This window comes from Thunnus maccoyii, chromosome 21 (assembly GCF_910596095.1).
Source record: "Thunnus maccoyii chromosome 21, fThuMac1.1, whole genome shotgun sequence".
Classification (NCBI taxonomy): Eukaryota; Metazoa; Chordata; class Actinopteri; order Scombriformes; family Scombridae; genus Thunnus; species Thunnus maccoyii.
This window is the reverse complement of record NC_056553.1, coordinates 17,413,867-17,427,326: the sequence shown is the minus strand read 5'-3', so window position 1 is coordinate 17,427,326 and position 13,460 is coordinate 17,413,867. Positions and strand designations below refer to the sequence as shown.

Sequence of the window (13,460 nt, the reverse complement as noted above, 5' to 3'; positions counted from 1 at the left end):
ACTTACCTGTAACCTTTTTGTGTTACTTTATATTTCTACATTCCTACTCAACACCATTTCGGAATGAAATTGTGATTAGTACTTATTTGCGAAGCATATTTTAAAGCTGTATAACTAGTTTAATTGGACATATCTCAGTATTCTGTCTATCTGTCTATCTATGTGTATTGATAAGTTCATACAATTTTTCTCTCCCTCATTCTGATGCTCATCTCCACAGATGTATCACCACTCTTATGTGTTGTAGGAACACACTGTGCACACTACTTAATCCAGCCTCACACACTCTTTGAACAAGTTAGGTAATGTTCTCCGTTTGTAATTTGCTGGTTATCACCATCAATTGATCTGTTTGTTTATTTGAAACAGTTGTCTTAGATGATGCTTGAATAAGCAGAGTAGGCTACTTTTACCAGCCAGGGTAAACAGCATCTGCTCATCAGCTGACATCATTGATTTTCCTTTCATAATTCAAAAGGCCTTCTGATTGGCTGCAATGAAAGCCACTAGAAATACCAATTAAGTCCCATCTGTCACTATAGGCCAATGGGAATATTAATACACTAAAATCACTGAACAGATGTGTGTCTGATATTTATTTTGTAACTCTGTGTTTTTTTTAACTTAGCCTTTTTGCTTTTTTTGTTTTTGTTTGTTTGCTTTTGTGACTTATTGTGTCAGCGTGCGTGGGTGTATGAATCAGTGCTGCTACTCACAGCAATCCTAGCTACTGATTAGAAGAAGTTACACTTCTTATTTACAACCAAATATTGGAAGTGTCCCGTCACATCTTTGTGTTTGTAGACTATTACCTGCACCTTTTGATGAAAATAACCTTGGCTATATGCCCCTGGGTCATACACTTGAGCTGGCAAGTTCACAGACTGGTGTGAGTGCATGTGACAAAGAGAACTAGCCTATGGCTATGAAGGCAGGCTCAGTGGTTAGGATACCTGACACCTGAAAACAAAACCTGCCTCATTGTCCTGAATGTTATTGTGTTCACACATCTTCCCCCCACCAGCCTGTAGTGCATAGGGGCTGTTATCCCATTTTTGACCAGTTTGCCGAGTGTGAGTTTTTCTTTTTCTTTACTGCGTCTGTTAGTCTGTAGTACCTGTGTTAGCTGCTAACCAGTAGATTAGAGACTGTTAATAGCTTATACTTAAGGTCATCTCCAGGACAGCAACCTTCTGAGTGGTTTGTGTCGATGGATGCTTTGTGGATGAGATTTGAGATGGAGCAGATAGCAGATATCTATTTACCCTCTGGTGGGGAGGATCCATCTGGGTGTGTGTGTGTGTGTGTAGTCTGTCATAGGCTACTTTCGGGTACAAATTTCAGACTTGGGACCAGTTAATTGGGGATGGCTTGTCCAACTGGGGACAAAAGCCATGTCCTCAATTGGGAAAAAGCTGATTTTTGGGTCAGTGGCTAGGGTTAGGGTTAGTGTAAGTCTCCAGGAAATTAATGTAAGTCTATGTAATGTCCCCAGAAGTGACCATGGTCTGATGTGTGTGTATGTATGTAGAGAGGGGGGAGAGAGAATGAATGCAGAAGTGTGAGTGAATGACTGACCTAATCTACAGCGACTCCCCAGAGAAAGACCAGTCTGTTTTTTTATGATGTTACTGCTGGTCCCCTTTTCCCCAGAGAGGGTTAATTTGTGGTTTTGAGGCCAATTTACACTCCCACTGGGACTTGTGTGTATGTGTGTGCATCTTTTCATGAATGAATAAATCCAGCTTTAGTTCAGTACCATGTCAGATATTCAAGTCCATAGCAACATTTCAGATGCAACCAGTTTTTCAAATAAGTAAATATGTGGCTCATTTTTCTGACTGTACTTCTATTTTTTTCTGAGTGTGATTACTTTGCACTTCAAACCTTACCAATTAGCAGGTAACTGAGTTTCATCCAAGCACATGTCTGACACGGGATCTTTGTAATTGGTTTATTTTTCATTCTAACCTAATGGTCCCAATTTGGCAATTCCTCCACTTATGTTAACCAAATAGAGAAACAGTTTTGAGTTTCCCCTCCCATAACATTGTGGTAAGAGTGTCGTTTGGTTCGCCCAGATCTACATGGGGACAGAAATTGGCTCCAGACTCGATACAGCTCCTACATCTGTGTCCTCAAAGAGTCTGAGGTCTGACTTTGTAGATCGCAAACTTTAAATTATCCTATAAATGTATATACAGACTAATTTCAAGTTCTGCTGCTGTTGGAGAGGGTCTTTGCATAGCTCTGTGTGTTTGTGTGTGTTGGAGGCCATATGTTCCGACATGGGAGGCAAACTCAATTTGCTGATAAACAAGTGAACACGTGAATGAGATTAAAAGTGTTGTGGATGGTGTGTCTGTGTCTGTGTGTGTGTGTGTGTGTGTGTGTGTGTGTGTGTGTGTGTGTGTGTGTGTGTGTGTATAGAGGGGAGTGGGCATGTGTTTTTGTACAACCTATTTAGGACAGGAGACTTAAATTAGTCTGTGTGCAAGCAGTTAAAATTGGAGTTTTTTGATTGCATGTAGGGGGAGCTGTAAATTCCCATCTACTTTTATCACAGATGGCCATTTTAGTAGTAAGGGTTAGGACAAGATTAGGTTGTTACTATGGAACCATAATAATAAATGAGATTGTGAGGAAAGTGTATGATAGAATTAGGTTTAACATCATGAAAGACTGTTTCTGAATGTCCTTGTTGGTCTGTTTCTTTCTTTCTGTCACATACACACAAATGCTGCTAGTATTTGTTTATGCCAAGGATGGGAAGGAGGAGAGGATTAGATATTTGTTTGCAAAGGAGTTAAGAGGAAATTAGGATATGAGGAGGGGTGGGGCTGTGAACAAATCAGGCAGACACACTTAACCCTCCATCTTTTAAAGGTGGCACATGGCGAGATTATTGAGGGTAGGAAATTAGATTTTTACAAGAGTTGACTGCTGGCAAAGTATGTGTGTGTGCGCATGCCTGTGTGTTAGCTGTTACGCTAAATACTGAGAGTTATTGTGAGTCATTAAGCAGACACAAGACATGTTCTCACGCAGATAGCCAGAGCATGCACAACATTTTGAAGACATGTTAGTCATGTCTGGCAATGAGAAACACATATTATTAGATGAGTGAGATCACACCAGTCACTCTGGTGTGTGTGTGTGTGTGTGTGAGAGAGAGAGAGAGAGAGAGTGTGATGTGTCCTTTTCCTCACCTTTTCATCCTTTGATCTCTTTGTCATGATGCCACTTCCTCACAGATTGCGCCCCAACCTGCAAGATAGTGTTTTTCACGAGTATGTATTTGAGAAGTTCACAGTCCAGCTGTGTAGACTAAACATTTCTTGCGATGTTTTCGTGCGTGTGTGGTGTTAGCTCCACCTCACCACGGCACTCAGGTCTCCCCCTGTGCTGAGAGATTACAGCTTTGAAGGCAGAAATCTGCTCTCTAGGCACTAAGGCAATGTCTAGACAGATATGACCTCTTTTAACAAAAGCACAAGTTCAAAATAGGCTATTAACACGACTGTTGGAGATGTTTCTGAAACCGGACATTAGGTTGAGAGTGAGGGGGCAATGAGAGTTAAAGAACGAAAAGAAAGAAAAAGAGGTTTGACATTTTTCCATTCTGTCTTTTTCCATTCGCCCTCTCGCTATCCCCCCTCTTGCCTCAGCGGTTGAGTCTGACTTCAGGTCCAAGGAATTTGATGTAACTGTAATGGAGCTATTAAGGAGGTGCTTTTTTAGCCTTTTACACACATGCTAACATTGTGGGGGTTTACTGTAATGCTTATCTGAACACTCCACCCTCAGGGATGGAGGGCAAAAGAGCGAAAAGAGAGAGAGAATGTGTTGTGTGCTAGAAGACATACTAGAGAAAGATAAATGAGACGGGATCTTTTTAATAGCCAGTCCTGTTTTTTTCTGCCCTCTTGTATCTACTCACTGTAGTCTTTTCAGTTCTTTCTTGTTGTCTTTTTACTTTTTTTTTTCATTTTTCTTGCATGAGACCTCCTATGCGTGTGTGTGTGTGTGTCAGCAGCACGGCTGTCTCTCTCTCATCCCTTCTAAAGTATTTGGACAGCTGTGGCCGGCTGTGTGTATTACAGAGGTTGTGACCCTGACATCTTGTTTAATACCTGGCCCTCTCAGCCTAATTGATGGCCAGAGCAAACACTGTGGTCTGGAATGGGTGGCTGTACACCAGAATGTGCGTGTGCGTGTGTGTGTGTGTGTGTGTGTGTGTGTGTGTGTGTGTGTGTGTGTGTGTGTGTGTGTGTGTCTGGCTGTGAATAAATACACCAGGCTCATACAAATTTGAAGCTGTATCACCTCTTCATATATAGCGTGTGATGGATTTTGTAGTTTTACTGTTCTGCAAGATTCTGTTTATTTATTTATTTATTTATTTATTTATTTATTTGTGCCACACTAACACAAATAGCAAGAATTCCGTGTTTACAATGACTTATTCACCTAGGACTGAAACTATACTCTCTATACTCAACTCTGTCTCCATAAATATGAGATATATTTCTGATTTTACCTTGTGTGTAAATGTGTTTTCTCTCCAGGTTACTCATTGTGTCTGGGTAAGAGCTATTTCTTCCGGTTCAACCATCCTGAGGAGGCAAGCAGAATGAAAAGCATGCTTCCACAAAAGAGCCCTGTGTCAGCTTTAGCCTACAATACAGGTAAACACACACACACACACACACACACACACACAGTCATCACTATACTTGGCTGGTAAACCCTTTCTCTGACCCCTGAACTGCACTTGATCCCTCTGTCTTTGTTCTGCTCCATCACTTTCTCCTCTTTCACCTCCTTCCCTTTTTCCAACCTCTCTTCTATCTATCTGTTTGTTTTACCTATTCTCCACTTTTAGACTTTAATCAGCTACTTCTGTAAATGTAACATCTGTATCCAAAATATCCAAAACCCTATGTCCCTGTCTCCTGACAGGCATGTCAGGGTAGAGTTACGGTTAGACACGATCGAGACAGGTGTGTGAGATTGGGATGTTAGTGTTGAGTTTGTGTGTTAGATATACTGAATGATAGGGTGGGGGCAGATATGTCTCTCAGCCCTCTCGTATATCTCTCCTAAACACACACCCTCACTGTCACACACATGCTAAAACTTAAATTCAAAGCCTATTGGAATGTTTTTGTCATCTGGTGCCCCTCCATTTCCATGGTGATACAGCTGGACTCTGCTGTCTCCTTAGTGATTGATTGAGCTGTGAGCAAGGTGTGTGTGTATGTGTGTGTACATGTGCACCTTAATCAGTGGAATCCTTGCTCTTTAAACTCCTTGACACAAGGAATGCTCTCTCCCCTGCTTCTCAGATGTTTTCTTAAAAATGACTTACAACTCACTCTCACACACACATTCCCAGTAAAACCGTTATTACAGACAGCCAAAAGCTTTACCTTTTATCCTCCAGATTGCCAAGACTCACACTTTGACACGTGCTCAAAAAGGGAGGACTCCCACACAAAGTGAGACTGGCTTGGCATAGAAGAGAATAGTCACAATAGAAGAGAGTTGATGCACACCAGGCCTCCAGTATAAATCTGCCCATGTATGGACACAAACACCCCACTCGTGTGTGCGTGTGTGCGTGTGTGTGTCTGTGTGTGTGTGCGTGTTTCTAGATCTTATGATGTCTTTCATTTTCTGCCCCATTTCTCTCCACCATGTAAGGTTTGACATTTTCTCACACAGGCTCATATCCAGCTATGACGTGCTCTAGCTACTTGTAGAATGAAACTTAACTAAGCAGTGGTAGTTGAATATTGTTATTTCTGCTTGAATTCTTAAACACATATGTACATTCATGGCATATGTGTACATGCTATATACATATGTGTGTGTTTCTTTCAGGTGGAGCCACCGTTGTCAGTTGTAGGAAAGCTTTTTGTGGGCGTGTGTGGTAGTTAAACACTGGGTGGTCTAGAACATTGTAATAGCTCCTTTTCCACATAAAGCCACAGATGAATTCAAAAATGGGCAGGTTTCCCACATACTGCTTTCCCCTACCTACATTTTTGATGACAGGATAATAATGAGGAGAGGCGTTCCTGTAACTCTGGTCAGAATAGTGGAAATACACCTCAGTTGAGCTTTACCAAATGAGAAATAGGTTTTGGTCAAAGTAAAATTTAGCATGAGGAAGGAAGTAAAAAAAACTGACTCAGTTGAGGTTTGGAAAAAGACCCCTTCACTGCTGAAACAGTTTAAATAAGAGGTTTTAAGAAGGGCGGGGGGGCCTCTTGAGGGTATTCCAGAATATTTTGTGGTCTCTTTCATTTCCCTAAATCCTATGCTAAGGAACTGAACCTGAATTAGAGTTAAACTGTTTGTTTTGTGCAGGTGTGTATGTGCCTGCAGTGTGTTTACGTATCTGTGTATTCTGGGTGATTTGCTGCTAGTTGTGGATTGTTTGGGTTGAGTTTGTTCTGCCAAGGGCCCCATCTATGAATAGCTTCAGCTTCAGGTACACACACACACTAACTCTCTCTCTCGCTCTCTCTTTCTTTCTTTCTTTCTTTGTCACCATTTATGATCCTCTCCCCCGCCACTCCCCTTATTTTCCTTCTTCTCTGTAATGCTTTTCTGTTACTGATCCCCCGCCTCAACTTTCCATAAACTGAATAGGAAAAAACTTGGATGAGGCAATGTCTATCCATGAGTTTATAGATCAATATCACATCTTGGTCATATCTCTTTTCTCTTATTTTGCTTGCATATTCACTTGCATTTGTGTATCTACAATTTCCTGGTACTAAATCTACTGTTTCCTGATATCCTTGTTTTTGTCTCTCTCGCCTCCAGACTACCTTAAGTTTAGCAGTGACTATAGCCATGCGGTGGTTGGCGGGACCAGCAGCGCGAGGGGCATGCGTTCAGCCTCCGAACTCCGGGATTTGATGGACACCCTGCAGCGCAAGAAGATTGCCCTGGAGAACAGCCTGAGAGCCAACGGGAATGCTAACCCGTCCTACTTCAGCATGACACAGGTCAGCCATCATTTAGTTCCTCTACAGAGTTTATTATTCTGCTTTCTGCAACATGCTGTAACAGGGCTTGTGGAGTCTGTGTGGTTAGGTTAGGTTGTCTTGGGCTAAACAGAGCTAATGAGGGTTTACTCATTACCTACAAGACCAAACATGACTCACTAGGGCTTACCCATTATCCTGGGCTCTACTGCAGTGTTCAAGTGGCAATACAAGATTTACTTTCTATTGCAAAGCTTGACCGGGCTAACGAAGGACTGCTTATTATCATTATATGCATTAGATATTACAATAAGATAGCATATTTAAGTACTTCCAAAAGGTAATCATTTTTTCTCTTTTCTTTCTCTCAGTCTCCCCCCACCACACCTATCGCATCATCTGGCTCATCCTCTTCTGCCTATCAGGAACAGGCAAGACGTTTCTATGGCACAGATCGTCCCCCCATGTCAATGAAATCCAACCCCCCTCTTTCCCCTTCCCGACGATCTGACCCTTCCTCTTCTCTGGCCTCCCGCACCTCCATTGGTCGCAACCAGGACAACTATGGCATCAGTGATAGCCGACGGCTGCACAACCCGGGCTCCTCTCCTTTATTGTCCACATGGAATGGTGGAGGCTCTTCCACTTCTGTTGCCGGTAGCGATAGCTTCCTCCTCTCTCTTCCTCCCTCTTCCTCCTCATCCCGCACTCCATCAGCAGGAGGCGCAACCAGTATGCCCTCAAGCCCCCGTCTTGGACGGCGTAGCTTTGGCAACCAAGAGCCATCACCGAGCAGTCGAACCAGGAAATACTCGGCAGGCTCACTGAGTGGGATGATGGCAGGAGGGCACAGCCGCTCACTGCCACGCCTCTGCCCCTCCCCCTCTCCCCGCGACAACAATGGACTGTTGACCTTGTCAACGCTGCCCCCACGTCGGTCAGATGTTGCAGGGTGTTACAAACTTAGCAAAGACCATTACAACAATAACAACAGCCTAAATGCCAGTCCTGACCTCAATCACAACTCTAGTAACTCCAGCCAGCAGTCTTCCAACAGGAATCAAATCCAGGCCACATCTCAGGGAGAAGGTGTTGTGTCTATCTCCCTCTCCTCTCCTAAGAACATGTCCTCCCCCACCCCCTCCATCTCCTCCACAACCGCCCCACCTGATGTGACCATCCCATCCAGGGCAGGGGGCTCCTCTTCCCCTCGTGTGGCCAAAAAACTCAGCTTGACTTCCACAAGCTCAGTGGGCTCCATCAGCTCCACAAATTCCAGCCCTCCAGAACCAGAACGGCTGGCCAGCCGTGGATTCTCCCCAGGAATGGAGCTATCTTTTGGGGAAAGGCGTGAGCTAGGCCTTGAACTCACTAGTGCCCCGGGGCTTGGACTTGGAGAAAGGAGGTCTTCATTTGGGAAGGCAGGACTAGAACCTGGGATAGGCCTTGGTGAGAGAAGACAGTCATTTGGAAAGGCTGGAGTGACCCCACCAGGGGGTTTCAGGGAAAGAAGGGGGAGTATCAGCTCATTGAGTGGGAAGGAGGAACTGACTGACTACCACCAGCGCCAAAAAGAGGAAAGACTCCGTGAGCAGGAGGTGGAGAGACTGGTGAGTTTGAGTGTTTTTGTATAATTTCCCTCATCTTCCCCAGCGTTTGCCAATGGACAACATGGAATCAAATCTGTAGATACAAACTGATGCAGTTGAAGATTGCTTTTGTTCTGAAGACACACACAAGAAATGGAGTGTGTAGGAATGCCTCTCTTTACACCAACCTCTTCCTTGTCCTCTCAAACATACTCTCCCAGGGAGCTTAAAACATACACACACACACACACACACACACACACACACATACTGAGTGAGGTTCACCACTAGACAGATGCCTCTGGCAGTAAGCCCATACTAACAGGACTATTTTTAATCCTTTGCTCGAATTTGTGCGTGTGTGTGTGTGTGTGTGTGTGTGTGTGTGTGTGTGTGTGTGAGTGAGTAATGTTTATGTCAGTCATCTGGAGGTCCGCCCGCCCAGAGTGGTTCGGACCACTGAAGAGCCGGAGAACACATCAGTCAGATGTGGGCAAGAGAAACCAAGAAGATTATAGAGCAGAGTTATAGTATAGCAGGTGGATAAACACACAGATGCTCAACGTATAATGAGAACTGGACTTAAAATTCCACCATCCTTCTCTCTTTAAATGGTCCTTCTCTTTCACATAGCCATATTCTGCTAAGTGAACTGTCCCTTTAACTGTGAGAAATAGTTTTCTGGATGCTGCACAAACCAAACTGTTTCACAAGCTTCACAGCGGCTTTCAGCTAGCCTTCACGGCATTTTGAGTCATAGTTATGAGCAAAATGGAATATTGTGGAACTGCATCTCCAGCTCTGATTAGAGAGTCAATTTACACAAGACCCAATATCAAGATGAAACATTTATTTAGAAGTGTTGCATATGATGTGGATTTTGATTTATAACCAATTATTTTTTAGTTTGTCCCTGATTTAAAAGATAGCAGTCTCCTTTTAAGGACATTGAATGATGCATTCACATTGGCTTAATCAGTGATTTCTATTATTAATTGTTAATTATTTTTAAATATATTTTGAATGATAGGTTTGGAATAATAGATAATAACATGACGGACTTCTTTTATGAGCGTATATGTGTTAGACAATGATCTTTGTAAGCAAGTCACCAGCAGCATCTGAGAATCAAAGGCTGAAGCTCCCTGGAGAGAGTCCCTTGATTGCCTTAACTCATTCTGCCCTCTGGTGGTAGTACAGGGAACCTGCACTCTATCCATGCAAATATTATTAGGTATGTTTGCATACTCCTCTATTTGAGGATGTTACCAGCAACAACAGGAAGGAAGAGAAACACAAAATCAACCGCTATTGCTAGAATTAACTCTTGCAAGACAAATTGTGATGCCATTAGGCCGACATAGATGCATTTGTTTAGGTTTAGTTAAATTTGTGCTATTATATTACATCAACTGGCATTAAGCAAAGAAACCAAATTTAAGAAGCACTTCTCTCTGTAATGAAATGTGGCTTGGTAGTGAAAAGAGAGAAAGATTGATTTGGTATTGATAACTAATAATAGCACAGAAGATTGACAATGAGGTGTAAAACAAAGCAGAGAGGTGGACTGAGAGAAATATCTATTGTGGCTCCAGGGAAGGTTTCTCCATTACCTTTGGAAAAGATTTGATCCTTTTAATCACACCTGAAAAGCTCAGAGATATAGAGAGCGGGATAATTTTATTGCAGTGCTCCTATTTTAGTCTACTATGTACCAGGCAACCAAAACACCAGCTCATATTTCCCCACTTGTCCCCTCACACTGTTTTCCTCACACTCTCTGCTACTGTGTTCCTGTGTTTGGCTTTGTCTCTGTCTTTTTGTTATTCACTAGTCACTGCTGTCTTTGCTCTTTCAATGTGTCTCTCTCCTTCTCCCCATTCTTTTTTTTCTGTCGCTCTTTAGTTGACAGCTGATTACTTAAAGGGCCCCTCAGAGGTTTGTGTCCATTAGAATAGAACAAGGTGACAAACTGGCACAGGCTTGTTTTGTTGCAGCTCCTGGTTCACATTACATACTATAAATGGGGTGTGTATGTTTGTCTTTTCCTTTGTTGAGCAATTCGTATAATGAGCATTTAGTATTTCTATTGATTTGAATTAACTACACATTGCACACATTTTAAAGTAATATATGTATATTGTAATAATACTTCTCCTTAATTGAATATCTCTCTTCAAATCAATACTTTCATTGTGCAAACTTCACCTGCTTCCTAGAGCAGGATTCCCTGGAAAGTGTCTTGTTTCCTTAGCAGCAGTTAACACAGGCACATTCCTGTGTTTACAGTCATGGCTGGTTTTCGTGCACACTTCCGATCTTAGTTGACAGCTGTCCACTTTCTCATTAGCTCACTCTCACACATACACAAATATACACACACCTCTGTCCCACATTCCTTTTCTTTTAACATCCGTCTTTCCCTTTCTAATATTACTTACTCAAGCTTGTGGCTTACGTTGTCCCTCTCCCACCCCCCACCTATTGCTGAACCTACAAGGGGGTATTTTGACTCATTGCAGCCCCTGTAGTTTACACCCCGTATATTTGTGTTTGGAGCACGCAGAACTGTGCCAAGGAGAACTCATGCTCCAGGGATTCTCAGCAAGGGGAAATATACTCTCTGGAGTGTGCAAATGATATACTAGATTAGATGGTACTGAGTGTGCTACCGACTAAACAAGGACTTTTTAAGTAGAGGGACTGATTTCTGCAATGCTTCCCCAGGTAATCTAAACACTGAAAACTTGATTTTTGATGGAATGAAATAATACTTTCTCGCTCAGTTGTTGTGACTGGACCTGTCTAATATATGAAATATAAACACAGTAAATAAATACAAAAGTTTGTATTTATTTGACCAATTTAAAAATGTTTGAAGAAATAAGATGTCAGAATCAGCATGAACATGTTGTTTAGTTGTTTTGAGTATTTAGAAATGTGATTTTAATAGAAATGTAACTTAATGCAGTTAAGGTCTAAAATGGTTGTTCTGTTCAAGGTCTGCTTGATTTATCTCAGCCTGTAATATACACCATTCAGCATCACTATTAGGTATTTTAACTGCTGTTGGGTGTTAATAACTATGTCTGCATTATTTAAGCACATACTGTAACTATTTATTACATAAAAATAGATATTGGTATATATATTTTTTGTCATGCAAGAAATAGTGATCCTGAGATTGTCAATATTTAGGCTCAGTCTCCTTTTTTTCAAGTCTGGTCAAAGTTGCATTTGTCATACAACCACTTAGAGTGGCAGGAGCTAAACATGCAACCAGCAACCATTTATGCATCTCTATCTCTTTTAGCGATAATGGTTTCTGCTCTTTTAAAAAGAAAATGAATGATCTTTGCAATAATCATCTTTTCTGGTATCACCTAGTAACTACAGAAATACCCCCTGGGGTACATGTAACCCTGGTTGGGAATCACTGCTCTAACTCTTGCATGTGTGTGTGTGTATGTGTGCTCATCTCAGGAACGACAGCGTCTAGAGACCATCTTGTCTCTGTGTTCAGAGCTGGGCCGGACTGAGAGGGATGGAGGTGGCACGGCTACAAGTCCCACATCTGCTGTGGCGGACCTCCGAAAGATCAACCAGGAGCTTGAAAAACTCCAACTGAACGACGACGACGATGATGACACACCGTCTGTCTTTTCTGACTCTTCAGCTGTAAATGGAATGACAGGAAATGGACACATGACCTCACCTGGATCAGAGAACGGTTACTATGATGATGATCTACAGGTACGACAGAGGCGCAGCAGCGGTACCCGAGACAGCAGGGCAGCATCACCTGCTATCAGTCTGCGAAGCTCTGCCCCTTCACCCTCTCCACGTAGACAGAGGACCAATGAGGTATAAGAAATAGGATGCGTCTTTGGATGCTTATTGTAATATGGATGTCATTGTGCTGATACAGAATTGCCCCAAATGAATGCACACAGAGTCCTGTGTTTTCAGTGACAATGTAAACGTGAGTTTAGAGTAGTCAGCTCAACACTTACCTGTTTCTTAATAATAAACCTTTTGACTCTTCTCCTGACCTGAGCTCAACATGGGTTAGATCCTACTACTCACTGGTGATCAGACATTAGGGATGTGAGGGAGCACAATGGGTGAATGAGAGGTAGTGAGCATGAAGAGAGAAACTGAACTTTATTGGTATTTATGCAACATGTGTCATTCTGTGATTATGCAGTAATATATATTGAACTATAGGTGCAGACTGGGGTCTCTGTCTCAGAGCTTATCCTCTAACAACAACCTCTTTATAGTGGGTCAAATATACATTCAACATTGTACACATCTCCTGTATGAAAGTGGTACAAGACGGCTAAAGTGGCACCTTTGGCTTTGCTAGCTTCTTAAAGATTAATAAGGCTTAATGTGGGAAGTGTTTATGCTCCCTGTTCTTTCTGGAAAACTTGAGAGTGACAAGGATCACTCCTCTTAATACTTGGAAAGTATCGTCATACACATCTTTCATGGACACAGATTGGAGCGATATTTACGGCCCATTTATTAGATTAGAGCAGGCTAAGTGTTACCGTTTAGAAGTGACAGCTGGTGTTTATGTGTGTGTGCGTTGGTGTGCTTGTGTCATGCCCATGTATGTATGTTGTAAAAGAACATACATTTTCATTGCTCAAAGGAAGTACTGTTCCATCAAACAAACTTAAAAACATACAATTTAGCTTTTATTTAAGATTTTGACTTTTTTCTGTGAACATGTCCAGCAAGGAACCCGTAGTGAATTAAAAAAAAAAGTTTATTCATAAACTATAGCAACATAAAAAATCTCATATTGGTTCTGATAGTAGTTACTGTAACAGTCAGTAACTGTGTTGTTGATTATTGTCAT

At 42.1% G+C, this 13,460-nt stretch overlaps 1 protein-coding gene across 4 annotated transcripts in view; it reads left to right on the top strand.

Moving 5' to 3' along the window:
* phldb2b (pleckstrin homology-like domain, family B, member 2b) overlaps positions 1-13,460 on the top strand; it is a 40,749-nt gene that overhangs the window by 13,380 nt on the left and 13,909 nt on the right. For all 4 annotated transcript variants that reach the window (XM_042398778.1, XM_042398779.1, XM_042398777.1 and 1 more), the window contains 4 exons: positions 4,569-4,688; positions 6,838-7,022; positions 7,373-8,611; positions 12,074-12,454. In XM_042398778.1, coding sequence (XP_042254712.1) covers positions 4,569-4,688; positions 6,838-7,022; positions 7,373-8,611; positions 12,074-12,454 — 1,925 coding nt within the window. The remainder of the gene's footprint in view (positions 1-4,568; positions 4,689-6,837; positions 7,023-7,372; positions 8,612-12,073; positions 12,455-13,460) is intronic.